The 27,624-nt window shown below is 43.3% G+C and overlaps 2 protein-coding genes across 14 annotated transcripts in view; one reads left to right on the top strand and one right to left on the bottom strand.

The window, feature by feature from the left end:
• The window catches only part of CD44 (CD44 molecule (Indian blood group)), a 106,643-nt gene extending 90,326 nt beyond the window's left edge, over positions 1-16,317 (bottom strand). For 2 of the 11 annotated variants that reach the window (XM_060176593.1, XM_060176592.1), the window contains exon 1: positions 16,053-16,315. In XM_060176593.1, the coding sequence (XP_060032576.1) occupies positions 16,053-16,125 (73 nt within the window). In that variant the 5' untranslated portion in view covers positions 16,126-16,315. Of the gene's footprint in view, positions 1-16,052 lie in introns of all 11 variants that reach the window. The other 9 variants (XM_060176597.1, XM_060176596.1, XM_060176591.1 and 6 more) reach the window with 8 other exon arrangements.
• LDLRAD3 (low density lipoprotein receptor class A domain containing 3) overlaps positions 1-27,624 on the top strand; it is an 852,030-nt gene that overhangs the window by 615,889 nt on the left and 208,517 nt on the right. The window lies entirely within an intron of this gene.

Genomic DNA, 27,624 nt, shown 5'->3' with positions numbered 1-27,624 from the left:
ATCTCACCCAGGGGCTATTTCTAGTAGACTCTAGGTGGAGCCTTTTGTTTGGAGCTGGGTTCTATCTTATCTTAGCTGCCCAGGTAGCAAGCTAGCTTTTCCCCTCGGGGTTTAGTAGTGGGGGAAATATGAGCTGCCCAGAGTGGGCTGGCCAGCCTGAGCTCAGAATGCATCCTTCTTGACTTGGAAGCTTGGAGCAAGACCAGTGGAGTAGCTTGTGGAATGCTGCTACTGTCTGCAGTGAAGAAGCACCGAACAGATCCAAGTGGCAGCTGAGAATGCAGCGGCTTCAGGGCTGATAAAAGTTGTAATTAACATGTTCATACAACCCTTTCATCTTCAAAGGCTTTACTCACATTAGAGTTATTCCTCCTATCATCCTCATGGGTGAGGTATCACTTTTTTTTTTTTTTGTCTTCTCAGTTTGCAGATGGAGAAGCTGATGTGGAGAAGGGACTCTTTGCCAGGAAATCTGGCCCTTGTTCTAACAGAGGAGATTTCTGGCTCCCAGCATCTAACTTCATTGGGGTTGATGGGAAATAATCAGAAACATAAGCTGGAACAACCTGTTGTTCTGTGTGGTGATCTCCATGTTGTACCCATTGCTGACATCACTAATAGATCACAGAATTCTGTGACTGAGATAAGATCTGGCTACTTAGCATAGCCCACCAGCAGCCACTAATAACCACTGGGACATGGTATACCAGATGAAATCTATTTTCTGTTTGTTTTTCTGTTTAGTGCCTCCAGGGTTGTTGCTAGGACTCAGTGCCTGCATTACAAATCCACTGTTCCTGTGGCCATTTTTTTTTTCTTTCAATTTTTTGGATAGGACAGAGAAATTGAGAGGGGAGGGAAAGATTGACAAGGAGAAAGGCCTGCTTCACCACTTATCAAGCCACCCCCTTCAGGTTGGGAGCTGGGGCCTCAAACTTGGATCCTTGAGTGGACCCTTGTACTTGGTTCTATGTGCGCTTAACCCACTGCCCCTGAAATCTAATCTATTTTCTATTTGAGACCATGGGAACTTGTTTGGGATTCACTCAAATTGCCACTCTCCAAACTCTGGAAAAACCTCTGAAATTTCATTTTCACCAGTATTATAGTTGGCTTACTTCTGAACACTAGCATTGTCTGAAGAGGGTATCGTGAGAACTTCTGAGTTTCTAAGGGAGATGAATTGGATCTTATATATAGTGTCTCTGTTACTTGATTCCCTGGAATATGTCCAGTCTCATCCTTCATGGTTCTTCAACATGGGCTCTTACTCAGGCAGGCTGAATTCTCTCCTGGCCCTAATCAAATCACAAATATTTCTCCCCTCTTTAAACACTGGGCTCACTGTTTTTACAATTCCCCGGTTGCTCTCATCTGTGTGTCCATTTTCTTTTCTATATGAAACTCATCCTCAAATTCCAAACCTTCCATGAAACCATCCCATACAAGTGTCCTAGAGCTGTCTGTTTTTCCTAATCTTTGGCACTTGATAATATTCACTCACATATTTCTCTCATTGGTTTCCTCCCACCAAATAATAATCTCTCTGAGGTTAGAAACTAGATATCCTCTACTTCTTTATCTTCTTCCCATAGTGTCAATCATACCAAACTTTTTAATGTGTTTAACTGGTAAGCTTAACACCACTTAACAGCTGGGGAAATTGAGGCAACTAATAAGGGTGTAACCTTGCCCACCATCATCCTGTGACTAAGGAGAAACTCTATACCTCTGTTAGTTACATAGCTTACAATTCTAGAAGACTGTGTCTATGGACTGGTGACAGATGTGGGTCTAAATCTAGAAAGGAAAAAAAAAACAAACCTAAGGGCATTGTGTACGATGTGAGAACCAAAGGCTGCTGGGTGGTAGATTCCAGGCATGTGTGAATGGGCACAACAGGATGGACTGTGATCTGAATGAGGTAAGTACTTGGGTAAGTAATGTAGTCTGCATGACCTCAACGTTTTCTCTGAGTGACTTTTTCATGAAAAACCAATATATGGGGGTCTGATACTAAGCACAAGGACTGGCTCAAGGATCCCAGTTCCAGCCCCCAACCCCCACTCCCCACCTGTAGGGGGAGGTCGCTTCCCAAACGGTGAAGCAGTGCAGGTGTCTTTCTCTTCCCTTCTGTGTCTTCCCCACCTCTTTCCATGTCTCTCGGTCCTATCCAACAACAACAACAGTAATGGCCACAATAATAATAACAAGGACAAGGACGCAACAAAATGGGAAAAATGGCCTCCCGGAGCAGTGGCTTTGTAGTGTAGGCACCGAGCCCCAGCAATAACCCTGGAAGCAAAGAGCAAAAAGGAAAACACACGCGCGCGCACACACACACACACACACACACACAGAGAAAAAAAGAAAGCAACATGTATTTTAATGACTGTCTAGAAGGTTGTCAGTAGCAGCAACTTATCATCTCAAATGCCTGCTCTGCTCAGTGACTTGAGTTTTGTGTCTGTCTGTCGTCTATGTATCTACTCACCTACCTATCTCTTTTCTTTTATTCCATGGCAACCTTAGATATTTTCCACAGGAGACTAGAGTTTACCCTCTAATCACAGCTTGGGCTGACTATTATGGCTCATTTTGCACCATATGGCACAAGTGCTACACTACAACCCTTGAGGGGAATTGAGAAATCCAAGGACACTCACACACGTTTGAGAGTGAAGGACGCAATCTGACCTCTAAATAATGGTGGACTTTTCTGGCCATTTTTAGACATGTTTTATTTTTGAAAGTAATTTCAAGTAAATAGTATTGCATTCAAAACCATGTAAATACCAGGATTGGCTTCTGGTAGGGAGTTTTTTGTTTGTTTGTTTGTTTGTTTTTCCAGAGCACTGCTCAACTCTGGTTTATGGTGGTGCTGGGAATTGAACCTGGGACCTCTGATGCCTCAGGCATGAAAGTCTCTTTGTGTAACCATTATGCTATCTACCCCACCACCACCACACCCCCTGTAGGGAGTTTTAGTCATGCAACTGAAATGTGTTGCTTACTTCACTGGCCTGTGCTTCTTCCTATGCCCATTCCAAGTGGCTGAGAGGATGTGGTAGAATCCTCTGAACAAAATTGCTTTTCCCTAGGAGTCATTCTTGCCTGTTGGAGTTTATTGTATCTGGCAGAGATGAGTAATTCACTTCTGACATTTAATACAAACCAGGCATGACTGGGAGGAGGAGGTATAGCATTATAGCTGTGTTATTCTTTCCATTAAGTTTTATTAGGCTTAGGTGTTTGTGGGCCCACAGAGTGGTGGATTTATAGAAGAGGAGGTCTAAAAAGGATTTTGAAGATCAATGTAGAATTCTACCCTCTAATTTTACACATGGAAAACTGGAGGCAAATACAGGTACAATGATTTACACAGCAATACATAGTGAATCAGTAGTAGAGAGAAACTAAAGAAGTAGGATAGTTATTTCTATTTTGGGGACATCTTCCATGTGCTAGATACTTAGATCTACAAACTCTGGGCTAAACATTGCCCTAGTAATGTAATGTATAGCTGCTCCCTCACAAGCTGATCTTGGAAGGCAACCGATCTCAAGTGTGTTTTCTCTCACAGCCTTAACTCCTTCTGTACAACCCACCTCCACAGCCAAGCCTCCTCACTCTTAGGATAACATACTAAAAATCTGGCTGGGTAGAGGGGATCTTTTGTATGGGAGGTGTCTACACCAACAGAAAAAAAAAAAATTCCCTCTTGGGTCAATGAAATAGTTTCCTTGGCTAGTGTGCTACTTTGCCATGTGAACTACCCAGGTTGGAGTCTGGCTCCCCACTGTATGAAAGGAAGCGCCAACTCTGTGGAGTCTCTCTCTCTCTCTCTCTCTCTCTCTCTCCCTCTCTCTCTCTCCTTCTCTCCCACCCTTTCTACCTCTCTGTCTCTATCTCAAAAATAAATAAATAAAAACAACTAGTCTCTTTTAACAAGCTGACTTAAAAGCCAACGTCTTTTCTCTCAGGATCATTAAAAACATGATTTGGAGGCTCTTTATCCTTGAGTAAGTGCTGGAGTACTAAGACTAATAAACCTATCTGGAAGTCAAAACTCCTATTCTAGTAGATGAAGCATAATGAGCTTTAAAATTCCTCTGCCTTGCCTGAGATGTCCAACCTCAAGAAAGATACAGTCAGATTAGAGTACAGGAAATAAGCAGATTTAAGGGGTGTTTAGGATTACCAGAAAAGATTTTTAAAGTTATATATATTTTTATAGATCAGAAAGAAGCAAAAGAATAAAAGGAAGAATTATCCAGAACCTATTTCTAAAAAAATCACAATAAACAGTAAAGATGAACCAGCTAGGCAAATCCAGACATTTCTTTCATTCAGTCAGCCTTCCAAATATATATTGAGCCTCCCATTATGTATGGAGAAGTGTGATGAACAGCTGAAGACTGTAAATGTGATACAAAAATATACAAAAATATATTTAAAATATTGTATAGGGCTGACCAAATAGCTCATGTGGATAGTGTACTGTTTTGCCATGTGCATGATCTACATATAAGCCTGATTCCCACTGCATTGGAGGAAGCTTTGGTGCTGTGATATCTCTGTTCTCTGTCTCTCTGAGAAAAAAAAAACTCAGCTTGAATGACCGAAAGTGACAGATATCTACATATGCATAGTCACCAGCAAAAGATACTTAGAGGCATTATTTTTTTCCTCCTATTTATTATTATTATTATTATTATTATTATTATTATTATTACCAACTATCAAGGAGAATAAACTAGTAGACAACAGGGGAAAGTCAAAGTCACTCAGGAAAGGCTAGAGAAACATATCTGACCTCCAAGACTGGCATCAGGAAGATAAGTAGTGCTACCACAGCAAGACCACTGCAGACAGGCTCTGGGCAGGACATCTCCATGGCAGCATCCATCCCCTCTCCAGACTCTTCTGCATCTGTGCAAGCAAGTTGCTGGGGGTATATGAACCTTTGCCCCTTCCTTACTGAGTAGTGAGGCCCTGAAGCTCCCTGCTGGCTGAGAAGGTGACTCTGTGACATCACCTGGCCTTCTGCAGGCTGTTCCACTCTGTTGGACAGTCACAGTAATGGCAACATTTGTGAGTATCATTTAGTAGATACCCAATGAGTGGTCTTTGATTGTATGAAAACTGGAATTAGGGATCTAGGCAGAAGCAAATTTTTAGGTCAAAGGCAAGAGACCAGGTGTTGGCTGCCTAGAGCTGTTTTTCCTTGACGCTTGATTTGCATAATGGTGAGCATTTGTGTGGAGGTTGGTTTTCTTTGAGAGAGGAAGTTGAAAAAGATGCTGCCTGAATGTGTGATGGGTATATGGGCTCTTCTAGAATGCACTCCAAACTTGCTCAAGTGCAAAAAGATGCACTTAAATGGAAACAGATGGGGAATCCGATGAAACGATGCCCCCAGGCCTATGACTTGGGCCCTTTCCATAGCTTGAGTCAGAGGTTTCCAGGGGGCTTTGTTTCCTTTCTTCTTGGGTGGCTTGTTTCTCAATCAGAAGTGCCCAGAGGAAATATTCCCCATTTTCCTATTTCCATGCTATGGCCACCTACTGGGCCCAGTCAAAGCTAGGACATCTGGTTTGAACCAGGACAAAGAAGAAGGACCACAGAACACCTGTCATCTATCTCAAGTCTTTGTGGCTTTTGTGAGGTAGACAGATTCCTGACAGCCCTCCTACCTCCCTTATCAATTCTTGTTGCTAGAGAAAAGGTTCTAGCACCAAGACCCTTTATGGTAAAAACAAACATTTTGCTGCTACTTAATTGTTTCTCTTCCCAGTTTTGTCCAGTCCTGAGCCAGTGTCCCAGATGACGGAGAACTATGCCAATCATCATATGGTATAGACCTTCTAGGTGACAAAGAAATGATCGTGCATAAATAAGTCAATTCACCACCCTTCTCAGTTTTTCTGCTCCCCAAGTTCTTATCACACAAAAGAAAGCAGAACTTCTACCCTTGAAATGAATGAGCTGCTCAGAGTATAAATGGAAAGACGTTTTCATCATGACTTCTTTTTCCAATGTACAATTCCAGCCCTCCCACTGCCTACCTAACATCCCCTAAAAAAAAAAAAAGGAAGGAAGGGTAAGATCAGCTCTGTTGTGTTGTGATGCCTACCTGATTTCCAAATGGAGTGAATGAAAACAGATATAACTAGCAGGTGTCATCATCTGGGTTTCTGGGGGTGCTATGCTAACTTGCTATACTATGAGAAGCACAGCTATATAGGGATTAAGAGCATAAATCTAATACCAGACCACCTAGGTTTGGATCCCAACTCCATCACTGAGCAGCTCTGTGACCCTGGGCAAGTTACTTCAGTTCTCAGTGCTTCAGCTTTCTCACAGAAGAGGGGGTTAATAATAGCACCCTGTTATAAGGTTGGTAAACAGAATAAGTAAAATATTTTATAAGCGTATATAGGTGCTCACACATGATTAGAATTCTGTGAGTTCTTGCTATTATTACTAATGACAATGACTGTGTCTTTAAAAAAAATACCACTAACTGCAAAGAAAAAAGATAAACATGGAGGTGTTCTAATTATCAAGAAAGATTGTAGGCAACAACAACAAAAAAAGATGATTTTTCAGGCACAGCTAAGAGAGACTTGCCATGAACAATACCACAGCAAAAGCTCACAATGACTTATCTGGGTAAATATTTCCCCATCCCCCAAGTTCTGCAATTAATCTTTATTCTCATAAGTTGAAGACTTAAGAGAGATTGGGTGGTGGGGGAGGCTATGTTTTGCAAATCACTTCCTTGGTGACTCAGCCCCTCCCCACTCACCTGAGACCTTTGTGTCTACACCTGCAAGGAGGAGGGACACTTGCTTTGGGAGGACACACCCAGGCAGCAGGTACACCTCAGACTCAGGGAGCCCAGCTTTGCAGGGTCTGGCTCACCCATGGCACCCAACCCCTCATTCTGGAGTTGACTCCTCATTCATGAGTACCAGTAGGCAGGTGGCCCGTGGGGAAGACAGGGCCTGCACAGTTGTGGGCACAATGAGACTGGCAAGCTCTGTGAAAGGAAGGCATAATTTCTTATTGCCAACATAACTCCCCCTCAGGAGATGGCAGGCTGCTCTGGAAGTATATTCCTTTAGTAGTTACAGGAGACCCCCTGAGAAAAAGCAAGAATCCTTTGTGAAGCTCTTCTTCTCTGAGCTGCTACCACCTTCAGAGAGAGAGAAAGAGAGAGTGTAGGAAAGGTGGGGTGGTTAGAAAGGTGTGCCCTCTCACCCAAGGGTTCCAACCTCAGACCAAAGTTTCCAAAATAAGCAGATCTCTCCTGGGGAGTGTTCTATTTTTGAGCCCAAAATTTAGAGGTTGGTTCATTATCCTGCCTGGATTCCACTCATTTCTTAGTCCAAGTGTATGATAACACTGTCTTTAGGCAGACATCCCAAGCCACAGCAGGTAGCCACTAAAGCCACAGATGACAGATGAGCTCCCTGTTTGGACAGACCAAACACCAGGTCACCAGCCCTGTGGTGGGCAGGTGGCCTGCAGAATGCCCTTTTCAGCCATGGCCTGAGCACAACTATCATCATCATGAACAACAATAACAACATGCACACCACACACACACACACACACACACACACACACACACACACACACACACACACACACACACTGCATCATAGGCATGCTGCTTGTATGCTTCTGTCTATATGGACAATACGGTTTCCAGATCGCAGATACTCATTTCAGTTTGACGGTTGCCTCTAAAACCAACACTGGGGTCTGGGATCACAAATATGAATGTGATACCATCCCAGATGTTACGGGCTCCTTGAGTGCTGCAACAGATAGATATGAGATCTGTGGGTTTGGGGTTTTCCCCCTTGGAGGAATGTGAAAGTCACTAGCACCCCTTGGCTCCTGCAGATAAAAAGAAAAAAAAAGTCCCCTTGCATGAATTTCAGTGCTGTGTTAAGAGGCTGGTTAATAAGGAACCTAATGAGCTTACTAGGACAACCACCACTCTATCACACCAATGGTGGAGGGTGCATTAACATTTCCATTTGACAATGTATGGAAGTTTTGTTTTGTTTTTTGGTTTTTTTTGGTTGTCACAACTGGGGGGATGGAGTTGGGTGGGGTTGGGGGAGTGTATGCTACCAGAATATAGTTTGTGGAAGCCAGAGAAACAAAGTCAGGATTTTGGCTAGGGAACCCCAAACTAGATCATAATCTACATCCAACCATTTAGTAGCCACTTGGCACACTGAGTTGGTACTATACAGTGTTTGTGGAATATGCTGTCTAGTTAGTATGAAGGAAACAGAAAATCACAAACCCCTTTCTTATTTCCTTCTTTTTCACATATTCACATCCCATCTTACATTGTCACCTGCTATCCACTCACTGATTCCTTACCCTTCCTTGTTCTGCCTGAGTTTTGTGATGCTATTCACCTTATAGTCTACAGTAAGCAGGCAACCACTCAATTGCACTTGGATGTGAGGTCCATATATTAAATTCTACTGTGGTCCTCAACACAGTGCAAAAAATACCAGTGATTACTGATTTGTCAGCATACCTACATTATGTATAGGATCATGCAACCATGTCTACAGTGTGTTTATGCCCACTTCGTAAGAATCAACTACATACCTGGGGCCCTAGTCAAGGAGTCCTGAGATTCCCAAACAGATATGATGGGTCTGGACCTCGAATAAATCCCTCTGCCCAATATTACCAGTCATCTTTATCAGGAACAACACAATAGACCCCTTTGTAGGCCACCATATGTCCTTACCCTCCACTTGGATCAACAGTAGTAGAATGTCCCATCCTCTGAAGAGAGGACGGAGAACATACTCTATGCTACACCCAAGGAAGATGTGCCCTGAAATTGGGGCAGCTTGGAATGTTCCTACTCATAACCACAGAATGTGAGCTCAGATCTATAGGGATGCAGAGGTCACATAGGCTCCTAAACTGAATATGGGCCCAAGATCACATCAAATCGATGGGGTTTACAGTCAACAGTATTCCTACATCTTTCCCATATTTGGGAGCTACTCTCTTCCCTGATTCAGCCTTCTGGTCCTTTTTCTAGCCATGACATCATCTCCTCAGGCAATAACTTGGATCCAAAAAACTAGTATAGCCACAGGCCATTTGGAATATAACTAAAATAGGCCTACTAGCTATCTAAACAACAGAGACCCCCCCAATTCTTCATCTACACTATTCCAGCCTTTAGGTTCATGATTAGCCAACAACTTGTTTGGCTTTATATGTTAACTCTCTTTTTAGCCACCAGGTTCCAGATGCTACCATCATGCCAACCAGACTTTCCTGGATACACAACCCCACCAATGTGTCCTTGATCCCCGCATCCCCAGAGCCCCGCCTCACTAGGGAAAGAGAGAGACAGGCTGGGAGTATGGATTGACCTGTCAATGCCCATGTTTAGCAGGGAAGCAATTACAGAAGCCAGACCTTCCACCTTCTGCACCTCATAATGACCCTGGGTCCACACTCCCAGAGGGATAAAGAATAGGAAAGCTATCAGGGGAGGGGAGGGGATACGGAGTTTTGGTGGTAGGAACTGTGTGGAGTTGTACCTCTCTTATCCTATGGTTTTGTCAATGTTTCCTTTTTATAAATAAAAAATAAAGAAAAAAGAATCAACTACATGGCTTTTTCTGGGACTTTACATATTGGGGCAGTCAAGTAAGAAAGAGTAGGACTGGTGAAGTAACTTGAATGTGTAGGGTGCCTACTTTGTCTCTTCTTTTTTTTTTGGCACCAGGGTCATTGTTGGGGTTCAGTGCCAGCACTACAACCCACTGCTCCTGGTGGCCATATTTTACTTTCTTCTTCTATTATTTATTTATTTATTTATTTATTTATTTATTTATTTATTTTTAGATAGGGCAGAGAGAAATTGAGAGGAGGAGGCATATGAGGTAGAAAGGGAGAGAGGAAAAGTAATACCTACAGACCTACTTCACCACTCATGAAGTGTGCCTTCTGCAGGCGGGGAGCTGGGTAAGGGGTGGCTTGAACCTGGGTCCTTGCACATGGTAATGTGTGGACTTAACCCAATGCACCACCACCTTTGTCATGCTCTAGACCCAGGTTTAAGGCCAGTCCCCCTCTGCCCTCCAGGAAGCTTCAGTGCTGTAGAGTTTTTCCCTCTTCCTCTCTCTCTCCATCTCTGTCTCTCTTTCTACCTAAAAGAGTTGGCTTAGAATTGTGAAGCCCTACATTATAAGCATTAATTTATTTGGTGAACATTAATTTTTACTTGTATTTTTGAAGCAAAAGATAAAGGAACACAAATGTCTAAAAAAATTCATACATTCATTCACTCATCTAATATCAAATTCCTACTGTGATCTTTAGTTGTACAGATCTTAAGAATAAAAGCGATTCAGGGCTAATCTTGTTTTTAAGAATCTCATGGACTGCAGTCAAACATCAGTGTACATTGTTGAGCAAAGATCTTATAATGTGTGAGGACACTAGTTCAAGCCCCTTGTTCCCATCTGTAGGGGATAAAGTTCACTAGCACTGAATTAGAGCTGCAAGTGTCTCTCTGTTTTTCTCCCTCTCTGTCTCCTCCTTCCCTCTCAATTTCTTTCTGTTGCTATACAAAAAAAATTAAGTAAATAAATATGTTTTAAAAATTCATGGGCTAATGAGACAGACTTAAAAATCTATAAAATATACTATACCTTAGAATCTTAGTAAATCAATTCATTAAATAAGTGTTCTCAATGTTATTTAACAATGTGATATTTACACTTCTACAGATTTTTCAGGATAAAATATGATTTTATTTTTATAACATATATAGAGAGAATATTAGACATTTTAAAAAATAATGTGAACTAAAATGACTTTTAAATATGAGATTACTGAGGTTAGGGGGAATTTCACCCAGTAGATAACTGAACTGGTTAGCACTTTACTATGCTCAAGGACCAATGTTTAAGACTTAGTACCACAGGGAGTGTCATGTTTGGCACCAAGAAAAGCTTCATGATCAGTGGAGTGTTATTGTGGTGAGTCTCCTTATCTTTCTGTTTCTCTCTCTCTCTGTATCACTCTATCTGAAAAATTGAAACAAAAGAGGAATAATCTGGAACCATTTTAAATTTTGCCACATTAATAAGATTATATGGTCCTGAGTTTCCTTTTAGAATTGATTTTGTATGCAGGCAACTGAAACATTCCAAATTATTAAAATTTATGGGCCATAAAAAAGAATAATGAAGCCCTGAGAATAATAACAACCCTAACCAACAAAATAGCAGCAACTAAAAAACTAAGAGCAAATAAATATCAAATATGTCTTGGCAAAGTACATATTTTCTACACTAAACAGTTGAGTCAGACAGTAGACTAATCAAAGAGTTGCAGAGATGAGAATAAATTCCTGCATTACAGCCTTATAAAGTTTTTGACTTCCAACCATACAAAGCTATGCAAGCATTTGCAGAAAAATACATAAACATTTAGTAAAAACATTTACTATGTGTCAGCTGGTGGGTTATTTGTATATTCAAAACCCTGATTCTCCTGGAAAATCTGGAATGCACAATCACTGTGCTCATTGCTAAGCCAGACTCCACACATATACTTTAATGAACACCACTGACAAACTGACTTCTAAAAGGCTTGTTGGCCAGTGGGGGGGGGGGGGGCACACTTAAAAAAAAACTTTTCCACTGAGGAAAAAATGAAGTTCAACTCTGAGGCAGGAGGCACTAGCCTAACCCTGGTAATTCTAAAGAAAACTTGCATGCTCTCCATTCAAGCTGGGACACAAAGGAAGTTGACTCATCTGTTTCTCACTGTACAAACCCCCAGAATTTCTTTCTGAAGCAGAAAAGATCCCCTTTGAGGATGAGGCTCTGCCTGGCAGCATCTGCCACCTGCTTGGTTCTTTCACAAGCGCCACTTCTCTTTCAGGCCCTGGGTGGGGCTGGCTAAAATGGAGGTGCTGAGGAAAGACAACTTCAACCAAGAGCCCAATCCCAGGCTCAGGCCCAGCCCCAGCCAGGACAAACTGGGGGAACCCAGTTTAGCTCCTCCACCTATGCTGTCAGGGGACCTCAGTCTGGAACCAACCACCTGACACCACAGGTTGATCTCAAATCTCATTCAACTGTCACCTAGAGCTCCCCATTGGCTGAGAGCTCAAGATCCTTGACTTTGCAAAGAACTCTTTCTGCCCACCCTGAGGATTAAAGACTCTGTTCTCAACAGCTGCTCAATATTGAGGGTTTTCAACAGGCAATGAGGGGGACTTTCTGAAACAAGGCATATCAGCCATTCACAGGGTCAGTGTAAAAGCCTCTGTAGGGCCTCTTCACGAATTTTCAGGTAGAGGCATTGCCCCAACTTGTCTCTTAGACAAAGAACCACCAACTCTGCAAATGAGAGCATGTCTAGATGGGCAACTGAACTCTGATAAGGGAATTAACTTATTTTAGTAACAAATAACTAGGTTGGCATCTCTTGACAGCCGTGGCCAAGCATAAGGAGAGACGGGCAGAACTGGGCAGAACTGGACAGCAGAGAGTCCAGCAATGTGCCTGCCAGAGAGAGAAGCCACTCACACTAGGCTTTCCATTTACTGGCCACACAGAAGCTACCCAGTCCTCTAGAAGCAATGTGTCAAAGGAGTACAGACACTAGACCTGAATATGGTGTGTGTGTGTGTGTGTGTGTGTGTGTGTGTGTGTGTGTGTGTGTGTGTGTTAATCAATAGGGGGGACACAACTTCACAGTTGTGATCTCAAAATTTTGACTAGAAAATGGAGTTGAGATATAGAGAGAGCTAACGGGTGATTGATATGAAGCTTACAGAAACTGACCTGTGGTTACCCCCTAGCTGGGCAAGTAGAGCCTGTACTCAGTTAAGTGATAATTTAGGAGAACCTAAGAGCCTACTTCGTACAGAAGCAGACAGTACCTTAGCAGAGGGTTAGGATTTTATAATCAGGTGGGTGCTCCTGACCCTGAAAGATGAAGCAATGAGCTAGAGTATTGGGGGAGGAGCCCCAGAACTGTCTAGAGACTATTCTTTGAGCAGTAACATAGCTCTATGATGGAATGGGATGTTATTCCTACGTTAACTCACACTGTGGAGTGCAACAGAATTACAGTGAGTGTTCGCAGTAGTTTTAAGATGTGAAACAAATGTTGCCCACTGCAGAGGGGAGAGGTTGGGATCATGGCAGAGACCCACTAGGTAGAAAGTTCTCTGCCCCAACCAACATTGTGTCTGAGACAGAGGAAACTCAATCCTTATTTATGGTCTGTGTCTTTAGGGGAGAAAAGGGGGGAGTTTTCTAAACTCAGAATACTGATCTCTGGGTCTTTGACAGTGAGTCAAGACATATTTCTTGAATGAATGGGAAAGGGATCTGTCATAAACTAAGAATGCCATGCTCCCCAGCATCCCCACCTATGGAGGGCATTTTGGGAAGAAAATGGAGCCATTTCCTCCTGGCTGCCAGCCTCAGACACACCTACTTAGTACTGTGCCTTTGCAGAAGCTGCTGTCCACTGTGTGCCAGCGGAATGACTGAATTAATTGATGCTAACCTCAGTGATATTGGAGCTCTACTCCCTTGCTTCTTCAGATGGGAAAATACTGTCAGAACTTAGCTCCCAGCAACTGTAGGTCACCAATGCTCAGAGGGAGCAGAAGCAGGGTGCCACCCCCAAAACACAGAGCCCTCAGAATTTTCTCTACACAAGGGGCACAATTCCCTAGCCATTGTTCCCTGGCCTCTATTGGGAAGGAAGGGGGAACTGAGGACGCATGTGCTCAGAGGGCTCAGTTCTTCAGTTCTCCACTGAGGGACTCCTTCCTTACCCCCAAAAGATACCTCATTTGGGCAGCTGTTCTCCAACTCAACATTGCTAGGCCCAGTGCTTACCTACTTTTTGCTTTCTGATTTCTGATACCAAGACTGGATTTTTTTCTCTCCTCCCCCACCCCAAACTGTCCCTTCCTAAAGTTTCTTCTTAGCTTTTTTGGGGTTCACTGCTCAATGTCTCTCTTCTTCCTCCTCTCCCTCCTCCTCATTTTTGTCCTCCTCCACTACCCCCTTTCTAACCACTCAGCCAGAGTCCTTTGTTAAGTCACGTCTCCCTTCCAAGTCTTAGTTCATTCCAAACAAATTTACAAGTACATGAAAGCCAAGCCCCAGCAATTATTGCTACCAGCACTTTTCCTGCACCTCCTACAAAGGACACTGCCCAAAAGGGCTGTAGAAACTCAGGGTGGGAGTGAGCCTGATGGCCACTGGGGGAGCCTCCAGGGTCAGGACAAATAGCTGTGGGTAGGGCCCCTTTGAAGCATCAAGGAGAGAAGAGATGAGAGACAGAGTCCTCAGAAACAGATCCTCAGAATCTTTTCTGGAAGGAAACATAGAAATAAACTCCTCTAGAGACTGAGGGGAAGCCATGAGGACTCCTCTGAAACCAGATTCAGGACCTCCCCGAACTCAAGCTTCCCTCTACTCTCCCACAGGGAGTGGCTCCACGTTTTGGGGCCTGGCTGGCCTTCCAGCTCCCTCTGGGAGCCTTTGATCCACCACAGCCCCTCCTTCCTAGAACACCTCCCTACCATTCATGAAGCCTCTCATATAAAACCACAGGCTAATGGACATGGGTTGACACCCAGCACTAACCCTTCCTGGCTGTGTGAGTACAGGTAGGTCACTCAGCCTTTCTGAGTCTCAGTTGCCTTCCTGGAAAACAGGGTTCCTAACAGAATTCCTCCCACTAGGTTACCACCAGGGCAAAAGAAGGTAATATATGTAAGGAATTTAGCACAGAAAAAAAAAAAAGTGTGGCATAAATGGCGATGAGTCTTGCTGTCCCTTCTATCACTTTTATTATGATTGGCTTCAGGAACCTAAACCCTAGATCCCCACCTCTCTTCACACTGTGCCATTTACTTTCTTGTCATCGTTCCCCCCACAACACCAGAGATGGGTTTAATAAATACTTGCCGAGCAGAACTAACCATAGGCTGAGCTGCTTTAATGACCCAGCTGGCATTTCTTAAAAGAAAAATTAATTTTGCTAGCGATAAGCAAATCGGCCATATAATTATCTCTATATATGTATACAAAGGAGGTGGGGGACGGAAGGAATACTCAGAGTTTAGCTTTGCCAGAAAATCCCTCCCAAACAAATACCCCTTTCTACAGCCACCCAAAGGGATCTGTTTGGGATAACTGGCAGCCCCATCTCCAGGGTCCCTGGTGCCACCCTGGTGCCTAAGCTCCTCTCCCGATGAGGCTGCCTGACCGAGAATATGGTGAATATGAGCCACACTGCCATCTGTATTTCCCCTTAACTGACTGGCAGGGACAGGAGTTTGCAAGGAGTGAGCAGCTGGCCTGGTGGCTGCCTTTACTGCTTGCACCCTGGCCCTAGGCTGGCACCTCGTGGAGACCCAGGACCTGGCCACAGTGCAGGTTCTAGTTCCCACAGGCACTAAGATAGTCAGTGACTGGAGCCAACTGTATGAGCTTTGGAAGCATGGGACCCTGTGTCTTTCTGGAAAGCTGTGCCCCACTCTCCCGCAGCACAGTGCTGACTGCTGTGGGTACCTGTGATGTCTGCCCCTGCCCAGCTCTGCCCTACCCTCCCCTGCCCAGCCACTGCTGGGCGGCTTCCAGCAGCACCCTTGGGCATAGCAGCCTGTTAGTCCAGAAGCAGGCTTAGCATCTAAAAGTACAGTTACTTTCTACCCTGTGTTGAGCTCTGGACTTCACCCCCAAACTCCCACACTGCCTCTCCAGACAGCCTAACTAAAAAACAAACAAACAGAAACACCTTTCTTCTCTCTTTTTCTTTTCAACTAATTTGTGCTCCCTACCAGCAACAGAAAATCCCAGTCCTGTGATCCTCAACTCAATCCTAGCTGCTGGCCCTGCACTTGACTCTGGTTCGCACACCACAGCCACCCTCGGTGGTCCCCCGGTCTGTCCTGGTCACTGCGGCCACCCAGTCCCGCTGCCCCCGCGGGTACTCACCGATCTGTGACTGGCACAGGCTTAGCTGCACGAGGAACAGTCCCCAGGCTGCGCGCCACCAAAACTTATCCATGGTGTTGCAGCGGTGGCGCGGGTGTAACTGAACCAACCGATAGTGAGCGAATAGAGCGGGAGGGTTGGGGTGTGCTGCGTGTGTGGGGGGGCGGGGGCCTACAGGAGGACCGGGCGAGAATGGCAGCCCCGAACCTGTCAGAGGCTGGGGTCTGGCTGGGCAATGAGACCGCCTCGGAAGTTGGCTGCAGTTTTTATTCAGAGGCAGAGTGACCTAAGAGGGAGGGAGGGAGCTGAGCGAGCTCAAGACACACCCAAGCAAAGGGGGCTGTGACTAAGCAGCCGGCAGAGGTTTAAAGACGTATCAGCCCCAAGGCGCTAGCCCCTTCGCCCCCGCCCGGTTCTCTATGGAGGTTGTGAATCCAGGTTGCCTGGAGGGGAAGGGGTGCGGAAGGTGGGCTGGAGCAAGGCCTCAGGGGAGAAGGAGTTCTGAAAACGTGCCCCCTATTGGGCTCAGTCTCTGGCTTCTATCTGGCTGGGATATGATTCTCTTTGGGTATCACCGGCAACTAGGTATTCTGGGATGGTGCCCTGGAAGAGAGGAGTTTCCTGCCCACGGTGGGGAGGAGGAGTGGGATTCTTCCCAGAGAGGGAGAGGAAGAGCTATTTCTTCTTCTTCTTCTTCTTCTTCTTCTTCTTCTTCTTCTTCTTCTTCTTCTTCTTCTTCTTCTTCTTCTTCTTCTTCTTCTTCTTCTTCTTCTCCTTCTCCTTCTCCTTCTCCTTCTCCTTCTCCTTCTCCTTCTCCTTCTTCTTCTCCTCCTCCTTCTCCTCCTTTTCCTCCTTCTCCTCCTCCTTCTCCTCCTCCTCCTCCTCCTCCTCCTCCTCCTCCTCCTCCTTCTTCTTCCCTTGAAAAAGAAGCCAAGACCACACTGCCTGGGTGTTCATTTTGCTCCTTCTGAGCACTGCTCAGAAAAAGTGAAGCATGCCTTGCCCATACAGTTGACATTTAGCTGACTCATCCATGTGCCAGGTTCCAGACTCAGGTGGGACCCATCCTTCCCACTTCCATCTACTCAGCCACAATCTCCTTCATGCTCCCTAATACTCTTTCACCTGCTCCTTTCTCCATCTATTCATCTTTTCTCATATCCTCCCTATTATCTGTCCATCTTCCTGTGCATCCACAGATCCAGCTACACACTCTTTCCTCTATTCACCCATCCAGCTACCTTTCCACACAACTTCTTGTCCTTGTTTTATTGTTGTAGTTATTATTGATGCTGTCGTTGTTGGATAGGACAGAGAGAAATGGAGAGAGGAGGGGAAGACAGAGAGGGGGAGAGAAAGATAGACACCTGCAGACCTGCTTCACCGCCTGCAGGTGGGGAGCCGGGGGCTCAAACCGGGATCCTTAAGGGGTCTTTGCAGCCATGTGCGCTTAACCCGCTGCACTACTGCCCAACTCCCCCAACTACTTATTTTATATTAACAGGAAGACCCAAACATTAGCAATGATCGTCCATTCTCCATCCATCCAATATAATTCACTGCCTCCGGCTCGTACCTCATGGAGACCCAGAACCAGGATATTCACATATTCATTTATCATTTTATCATCTGTCCATCCTTTCCTGTTCCCATTTATACTCCTGTCTAGGCAAACATTAATCCATTTCCCCTTATCTATCCTGTCCAGTAAATCTCAGTAAAGAAAAGTGGCTGTCATATTCTTCAAGGGAGACATTTTTAGTTTGAAAAATCCTGCTATGTCTCAAAGTTTTATATCTAGCTATAATAAACTATGATATAGTATGTAGATTTGAAGTAGTTGAGGAGAAAACAACCTGTTAGAGTGCATAACTTGCATGCTTGAAGCCCCAAAGACTGCAGGTTCAACTCCTGCACTGCCATGTGATAGAGTTGAGCATGCTGTGCTCTCTCATAAATTAATAAATCTTTTAGAATACTTGAAATTCAAAATCAAAAAAAAATTTTTTAAAAGGACTAAAAGTAAATCTGAATAGACTTATTGCATTGTGATATACATAGCAAATTGGGGGGAGAGCTGGGTTAAGCACAAGTGGAATGAAGCACAAGGCCTAGTGTAAGGATTCCAATTCGACCTCTGGCTCCCCTCCTGCGGGAAGAGGGGGCATCACTTAGCAAGTGGTGAAGCAGGTCTGCAGGTGTCTATCTTTCTCTCCCCCTCTGTCTTCCCCTCCTCTCTCCATTTCTCTCTGTCCTATCCAACAACAACAACAATAACAATAACAAGGGTAACAAAATGTGAAAAATGGCCTCCAGGAGCAGTGGATCATAGTGCAGGCACCAAGCCCCAGAGATAACCCTGGAGGCAAAAAAGAAAGAAAGAAAGAAAATTGTAGTCATGAAATTAGTGGTTATAGCAAAACACTTGAGAAGTTATGTCAGGAATGGTAAGTGAAGATAATATGTTATTTCTTGAAATAAATTGAAAAATCAATTTATTTTTCAAAAAAAAGAAAAAGTGCACCCATTCATTCATTCACTCATTCATCAAGCACTTAGTGGATACTCAAAATCCTGCAGGGACCTCTTTTTGATAGGGAATCAGTCTCACAAAGAGATTGTTACCGTAATATATAAAATAGGCTGAAAAATATGTATGTGGAGAATGCTGTTGATTTTAAAATATCATAACTTTCCTGGAGAAAATCAGGGGAACTTAAGAGTGGTGAGATTTGAGCCCAGCCTTGAAGGAGGATGATCAGTGTTTCAGAAGACACTTTAGTGAGGGCCAGTAGTGGCATACCTGGTAGAGAACACACATTACCTTGTACAAGGACCTTGCTTCAAGTTCCCAGTCCTCATTTGCAGGGAAAAGCTTCACAAGTGGTGGTGGTTGTGTGTGTGTGTGGGGGGGGGGGGGCAGAGCAGTACTGCAGGTGTCTCTGCTCTCTCTGTCTTTGTCTCTCTCCCTCTATCAAAAAGAAATAAAATGAAAAAAAAAATTCCTGTGAACAGTGGAACTATGTATATACCAATCCCAGTGATAACTCTGGAGTGCAAAAAAGACACTGTGGAGACAAGGCACTCATTTGCATATAGTATTCTATTGTGAATAACACAAAAAGCCTGGCTTGGCCATTTGCTAGTGAAGCAACAACAAACATGCCAACCAGCCTTTCTGTGCCTTGATTTCCTCAAATGTAAAATAGGGCTAATAGCCTTATCTACTACATAGAATTGGTGACTATTAACTGACTCCACAATCCTGCATATTTTAAGCACTAGATGTCTGTGCCTACTGTAAGCACTAAACCTGTGTGTGTGCTGTCCCCTAACAGCAAAATTGTGTGGGTATGGAAAAGTGGAAGGACATGCATGAACAGGTTGGAATGATGTGAAAGTCACACCAGATGAAGAGCTTGGGAACGGACTGACAGATGGACTTGAGACCAGAGAGGCAAGCAGGGACCGGGTAAGAAAGAATTTCCAGCAAGTTTGAACTTAATACCTAGGGAATGGGAAGTAAATATAAACGATCCTTGTTGTTAGGATGATGATGTCAAAGTACACCGAATATAAAATTTATCATTTTGATCATTCTATAGCTTTTAGCATACTCTCGCTGAGCAACCACCACCACCGGCTTAGTTCAGACTGCTATATGTAAGTACTGAATACCACAGACTGGATGACTTACTCAGCAGAAATGTGTTTCTCCCCATTCAGGGTACAGGAAATTCAGGGGTCAAAATATCAGAAGTTCAGGATCTGCTTACCTTACCATTATATATGAGGAAAGAGGAAGAGACACAAGGTATACATGACGTGACTTTTCTTTTAGACACTAGTCCCACTGATGAGGACCCCACACTTATCACCAAGTGACCTCTCAAAAGTCCCACTTTTCAATACTGATGAGGTTCCAGGTGGCCTTTTGTTTAACAAATTCCTCTAGTTTTCATTGATATGGCTGTGAAGACAGTCATTCTCTCTATTCTAGTCTTCTCAGTGGCATCACACTTATGATGTCAATACATGAATTTTTGTGTGTGGAGAAATGGATGTGGGCACTAACATTCAATCCTTATCAGCCATTATCTAGTTCAATGTAACACTTTGAGGTGCTGAAAGCCTACTTGATCACAGACTACTTGTTCTTGCATTCTCAGGGGGCAGTGTTTGGGGGCTGAAAAATCACTGAACCTACTTCCCAACCATTTGGTAGCTGGAAGTTCTATGACTTGAGGAGTCTCCCATCTGAAATGAAGACAGTACCTCTTATGGGGGTAAGGGGCTTGGCTGACTCACCATGCAGAACAACAGAAAAAAGGGTCTGGGAGGCAAAAGAAATATATGCTTTGAACCTGGGTATAGGTTCTTGTTGGAGCCGAGAAACAACTCATGGGCAAGATGCCAGTTAGTGGCAGATCAGACTAACTGAAAAGGGAATATAAAAGTCCACACTCAAAGAGGAGCAATGGCAGATTCTAGAGTGAATCACATGATAGGCATTTCAGGGTTCAAATTATATGGTGTCCTCCTGGGACTGGCAGATACTCCTGGAAAGGTGGACTAGTTATTATTCATTATGAAGCTGAAATAGGAGGCAACTTCTTTAAAAAAGGTGTAGTTTTCCTGGAATTTGGGACCCTCCTCTTTTTGGACCATATCTGTCCATTTCAAAACCATCAGGAGGTAGCATAGTGGATAAAGCATTGGACTCTCAAGCATGAGTTCCTGAGTTCAATCCCTGCCAGCACATATACTGAAGTGATATCTGGTTCTTTCTTTCTCTTCTCCTACTTTCTCATTAATAAATAAAATATTAAAAAAAAACATCAGATACATAAATGGACCTCTCCCAACTCGTATGGACATCTTATTGTAATGATCTTATAATGAGGTTCCATGTTGCATAGCAGTTATTTCAGTTGTTATCTTGGTTCTCATTGGTTTCTTCCAGTTTGTTCATGTTTGCTATTTGGACCCTTAAGGCAGTAGTCAACCTTGTGCCCCACAAGTTCTTCTGGCTTTGCATTGAGATGACAGTGAGGGTAGGTGTCTTTCCTCCTAACTAATCCAGACTGCCTTGCCTCTGAGTCTTAATCTGAAGAGCAGGTGCCATTAAAAAATCCACAGGAGCAGCGGGATTAACCGCTTCTGTCTGTGTCTTTCTTGAAACAGCTAAAGGTAACCTGGTTCTCAGCTAAATCTTCAGATTCAAGTCACCAGAGAAACCAGCCACTAGTGGTTTTCATGGACAGGACACTGAACAAGAAGTGATCTGGGATCAGAAGAGAAAACACTAAGCAGAACTTGGACTGGAGTTGGTGTATTGCCCCAAAGTAAAGGATTCTAGGGTCAGGGGAGGGTTCAGGTCCAGGAACATGATGGCAGAGGAGGACCTAGTGGGGGTTAAATTGTTGTGTGGAAAACTGGGAAATGTTATGGATGTATGAACTATTGTATTTTACTGTCAACTGTAAGCCATTAATCCTCCAATAAACAAATGTAAAAAGAAGAAGAAAGAGAAGGAAGAGAAGGAGGAGAAAGGGAACAGGAAGAAGAAGAAGTAGTGGTGATCTGGGGCACCTCATGTTACCTCCAGGGCTTTTAGTTTACCTTTTCTGGAGGAGGTAGGTGAAGGAGATGTGTGTTTGCTAGAAACACTGCCCCTCACCATGCTTCATAGAACTTGGAGGCTTCTTGGAGACCTATCAGAAACAGACCAAAAGCTTAAGCAAAGGAGTGGGTTGTCCTCCCTGATCTTGTCTTTATCCCACACAAAGAAGTTTAACTTAAATCCATTTTACTACAGTACTGTATTAAATTTTATTTTGAGAATTTGTTTTCTAAGCTCTGGTTTACGGTGGTACTAGGGATTGAACCTGGGACCTTAGAGTCTCAGGCATGAAAGTCACTTTGCACAGTCATTTTGTGAATGCTCTGGCCTTGATAGAGGATTTTAATATAAATATATTTACTGAGTCCTTTCAAACACCAAAAATGAAGAGTAAAAAAAAATTAACGAAGGAAGAAATGACTGTGGAAGCACTTTGTGAGCTATGGAAGGACATGAAAATTCTTAGGATTGTAACAAGGATTGTTGTTGGAGGGGAAAATATTTCCCTGTATTGTTTCTAATAGTTTAGTGCGACACCAGGGTTATTTGTGCCTGGTGACTTACTGAGTCAGGGTCAACTTTTGAGAATTCCTAGATCACCCCTCTTTGTTCCTTTCATTTGTGTTCCACTCCCAGCATAATACCCTCACCTGTACCACAAAAGATTTTCTCATGCTCTTCCTTGAGCCTCTGCAAAAGTTAAATCCCTAAAGTTACTGATTTTGGATTTTCAATATCTACTATGTGTGGTACCAGATACCTTTCTAAGCCCAACCATGAAAGTTGTGGTGTGGGAAACTGAAATAGAGAGCTTGACTTGATCTGAGTTTACACAAGTTCATAGTATTTGGAAAATATCCAAGATGTAGCCAACAGTCTTGGACCCAGAAAACCCAAGGCTGAGATTCTGCTCTCTCCCTATCAGCTGGTGGCTTAGCTCAGGTCACCTGACCTCCAGGAGTTGTGGTCCCATCCACAGAGTGAGGCTAATATGACCTCATAAGATTTTTATTTATTTATTTATTTATTTATTTATTTATGAGGAGTGACTGAAGAAAGGCAGCAAACCACTAGAGTGCCTGTCTCAGGGTGGGATTTAGTGATCTATCATTCTCTATGCTTCCTTGGGTCAGGGACATGGGGGGGGGGTCTTAGGTCAACTCTCAGTACATGACAATCCCCTGTTTCTGGCATAAGCTCTGTGCTCAGTAAATTAGCATTGCATAAATTCATAAATGATTGTGCTTTTGTTGAGGGACAAGGTACTGCCCAGAAAATAGGAATTATGTTGCGGGGGAGGGGGAGCCCGCATGGCCAGCATTCCCCCAACATTAGAAGGTTTGTCAGGGGCATTATCTCAGCAAAGAATTGCGGAGACAGCATGAATATTCAGGCACTTTAAACTTTTATTTGGGAAAACTGAGAACATCTCACGTTAGGGCATAAGAGAGAGAGAGAGAGAAAGTAAATACGATCAATTTGCCATTTTTAGAGTGGTCCAACAGAAAGAGAAAGAACCCCAAGGACTAGCTTTTTAAGCCACGCCCATTTTCTGGGCGGTACCTTGTCCCTCAACACTGTCCCCCATCACACTGTAGGGTGACTTCAGGAGCCAACAACATTTAGACAACAGCATTTAGACAACTGACACTTTCTAGACAAATGCAAATAGAAGTGTCCTATCTGACCACATTCAGGAATCCCAGCATAGCCAGAGCATGGCTCACTCAGGCAGATTAAGATTTGTTTTGTTTAGTGTTTTCTAAAATATTGGGGCCTGCTGGCTTCTGACTTGTGATAAACCTTGGTCCTCTTAAGCAAAGAAATTTGGTCCAATCTAAACCAAGTGTGAGCAGGAGTATGTAAAGCAAAGCTAAGAGACCCGGGGCCTGAATCCTGGGATTTGAGGACTATAAACAAAGAAGCCGGCTCTGGGGCTCTCTTAAAGGGCCAACATCCAATTCTCACATGGAGCTGCTTTCTGGGAAGGGTCTATCTGAGGAGGTTAAGGAAAGTGCCTCTCCAGATCAACTTAAAAAAAAAAAAATCTATTCTTGATTCACACACTGTGAATTCTATACATGCAAATGAATAGGAAGGAAAAAGTTCTGGTGAGAGGGCCAGGGCTGTGGTATACCTAGTTTGATTCCCAGCTCCCTGCCTGCAGGAGGGAAACTTCACAGTGAAGCAAGTTCTGTAGGTGTCTCTCTGTTTCTCTCCTTTTCTATCCCCCTTCACCTCTCAGTTTTTCTCTATCCTATTAAAAAAATTAAAAAAGCCACCAGGGGTGATGGATTCATAGTAACCCTGGTGGCAAGAAAATAAATAAACAAATAGATAAATAAAAAAAACTCTAGTGAAATAATTGTCAGCCAGGTCAGGAATTTAGAAAGCAATCTTTGTGATATATAAAGGGCACTGAGTAACTAATTAGTCTCAAGCTAACAAAATGTGATTAGCAAGCTGTTGGTTTTTTTTTTTTTTTGACATTGTGGTAAATAAAGACGTCAGTGTGACTGGTACACCCTGGAAATGCCAGCAGATAAGCTATCTCTAGACTCTAGATACTTCCAAGTCAGTTGCACAATGGATCATTGGAAGTTAAACAGTATGCCAATAGGATAACCTCCTCCTACCCCCCGACACTCACAATCTGAAGGCTACTAATATAGAAATATAAACATTTAAAGATGAAATCTGAATAAATGCTGCTCTGTTTTATATAACCAAGATAATTGGGAGGAAGGCAAATGAGTGTATAGTACACTCTATTATTTAAAATAATTGTAGTTGTTTTCCGTTTACACGTATAAGTAATTTTATTTTAACCTAGCTATCTTCTTCCCAAGGTTTTTTTCTTTTTCCAAGTGTTAGTTACACGTCTATTCTTAGGTTTTAAGGAGTCCGCATTTTACAAAAAAGTCAACATGTCTTGTTTGGTTATGCCCATGGCTGGGATATAAATGGTGACTAATATCTTTGGGGGTCACTTAAAAATGATTTTTCTTTTTATTCATTCACTGCATGACTTGTACGTACTGAGAAAAATGTAAACAGTCTAGATTCTGTCATAATTAATCATCATCACTGCACTACTGATACTGTCACCACCAGTGCCTCAGTCACTGTCACCATTGCCAAAATTACTACCACCACTACCATTACCACTACAGTGACCACCAACATTACCATCACCACCACCATTAACATTACCACCACCACTACTATGCACACTACCACCACAGTTACCACCACCACCACCATTACCATCGCCAGTAACACCACTACTTACCATCACCACAGCCACCATTATTATCGACCCTTAGAGCCAGAACTCTAGTACATGACAATCCTAATGTCCTCATTTAATTGCCACTATGACTCTGTAAAAAGTTCATTTCTATTTTACAGACAAGGTAACAAGAGCTTAGGAAAGGCAGCTGACAAAGTCACACCTTCATTTACTTAAAGAATAGCTATCCTTCAATTTAGAGATATCAGAGAAAAGACTGTTCTTTTTTTGGTCTTGCACTAGCAAAACAAAAAAAGTTAAGTCAGTCAACTCATCATTAACTAGTTTTCACTGCATTTTATTCCAAGCAATTTCATCTAAACACTAATTAAACTTCTTCTGGAAGCTTTTGTTAGAGCTGGGTATGTGGAGAGTGCATTGTAAAGAAGAAGGTAGAAAGAAAAAAAAAGGGAGGGGAAGAAGAAAGTAGAGAAGGCTAAATATAGCAACTCACTGAAAAGCTAGAGTCCTAGATTAAAATAACTAAGTGAATAGACTCATATCCTGGCTATTAACTGGAAATTTTTAGATTTGTATAGGACTAAGTCTTCATCCTTTATAGTATCATTGTGGGTTTAGTGTGTGTGTGTGTGTGTGTGTGTGTGTGTGAGAGAGAGAGAGAGAGAGAGAGAGAGAGAGAGAGAAAGAAAGAGAGAGGAGAGAGGTTGAGAGAGAAAGATATTGATGGAGGAAACAGAAGAACAAAGGATAAAGGTGAAAATTCAAAGAAAAGTAGAATACTTTTCAGGTACCTTATTCTATTCTATTCTACTCTACTCTACTCTACCCTACTCTACTCTACTCTACTCTACTCTATTCTGTTCTTGACATCTGACCATGACTTCTTTTTTTTATTTATAAACAGGAAACACTGACAAAACCATAGGATAAGAGGAGTACAACTCCACACAATTCCCACTACCAGAACTCTGTATCCCCTCCCCTCCCCTAATAGGTTTCTTATTCTTTAGTCCTCTGGGAGTATGGACCCAAGGTCATTGTGGAATGCAGAAGGTGGAAGGTCTAGCTTCTGTAATTGCTTCCCCACTGAACATGGACACTGACAGGTCAGTCCATACTCCCAGCCTGCCTCTCTCTTTCTGTAGTGGGGTAGGGTTCTGGGGGATTGGAGCACCAGAACACACTGGTGGGGTCATCTGTCCAGGGAAGTCTGGTTAGCATCATGGTAGCATCTGGAACCTGGTGGTTGAAAAGAGTTAACATATAAAGCCAAACAAGTTGTTGACTAATCATGAACCTAAAGGCTGGAATAGTGCAGATGAAGATTGTGGGGGGGTGTCTCCATTCTATATATAGCTAGTAGGCATATTTTAGTTATATTCCACAGGGCCTATGGCTATACTAGTTGTTTTTTTTTTTTTCCCTGAGCCTGAAATCTGATATGCAGGTGGATCCAAGTTATTGTCTGAAGAGATGATGTCATGGCTGGAAAAATGACCAGAAAGCTGGATCAGGGAAGAGAGTAGCTCCCAAATATAGGAAAGGGGTATAAATATTGTTGGCTGTAAACCCCATCAATTTGATCAGATCTGGGGCCCATATTCAGCTTAGGAGCCTATATGACCTCTGCATCCCTGTAGATCTGAGCTCACATTCTGTGTTCATCAGTAGGAACATTCCAGCTGCCCCAATATCAGGACCCATCTTCCTCAGGTGTAGCATAGAGTATGTTGTCTGTCCTCCCTTCAGAGGATGGGACATTCTCTACAGTTGTTGATCCAAGTTGAGGGCAAGGTCCTATGGGGGCCCACAAAGGGATCTGTTTTGTTGTTCCTGATATAGATGAGCAATAACAATGGAAAGATTTATTCGAGGCCTAGGCCCATCATATCTGTTTGGGAATTTAAGGACTCCCCGAATAGGGCCCCAGCTGATGGGGTGGCCTGACCATGACTTCTATGAAGCACCCTCCTGTTCTTATAATAACCCCCCTTTGTTTTTCTTCTGTTAAGATAAAGCTGCAGTGAGAAGATTTGATTACTAAAAGACAACATCACTCTGTTTTTACAAAAGCATGAATAAAAGTTTAAAAACAGGAAATTTGGGAGTCAGGCTGTAGCGCAGCGGATTAAGCGCAGGTGGCGCAATGCACAAGGACCGGCATAAGGATCCCGGTTCGAACCCCGGCTCCCCACCACCAGGGGAGTCGCTTCACAGGCGGTGAAGCAGGTCTGCAGGTATCTATCTTTCTCTCCTCCTCTCTGTCTTCCCCTCCTCTCTCCATTTCTCTCTGTCCTATCCAACAACAACAACAATAATAACTACAACAATAAAACAAGAAGGGCAACAAAAGGGAATAAATAAATAAATAAACAGGAAATTTGACTAATGCTAAGTCTTGAACTCAGGGCTTGTTACTCTAAGTCTCAGGTCCTCCAGTTCTAAGCTTCTTGTTCTTTTCCCAATATAGTTCTTCACTACAACTGCTCCTCATCTCCCTCAAGTCATTGAACTATACCCGACTGTATTTTCATTTGTCTTTTACTGTTAGAGAAAGTAGACATCCCTGGTACTTTGCCCAGTGTTGTACAGCAACCCAAATGAGTGGCAGTTCTGAGTCCTGTCTTTCCAGCCCTCCTTCAAAATGCCCCTTTCTGCCTGAACATGCCTCACCATCTAGTTCAAAGGCAAAACCT

This window comes from Erinaceus europaeus, chromosome 17 (assembly GCF_950295315.1).
Source record: "Erinaceus europaeus chromosome 17, mEriEur2.1, whole genome shotgun sequence".
NCBI classification, from domain to species: domain Eukaryota; kingdom Metazoa; phylum Chordata; class Mammalia; order Eulipotyphla; family Erinaceidae; genus Erinaceus; species Erinaceus europaeus.
Note: the sequence above shows the minus strand (reverse complement) of the source record. Positions and strands in the feature narration are given on the sequence as shown.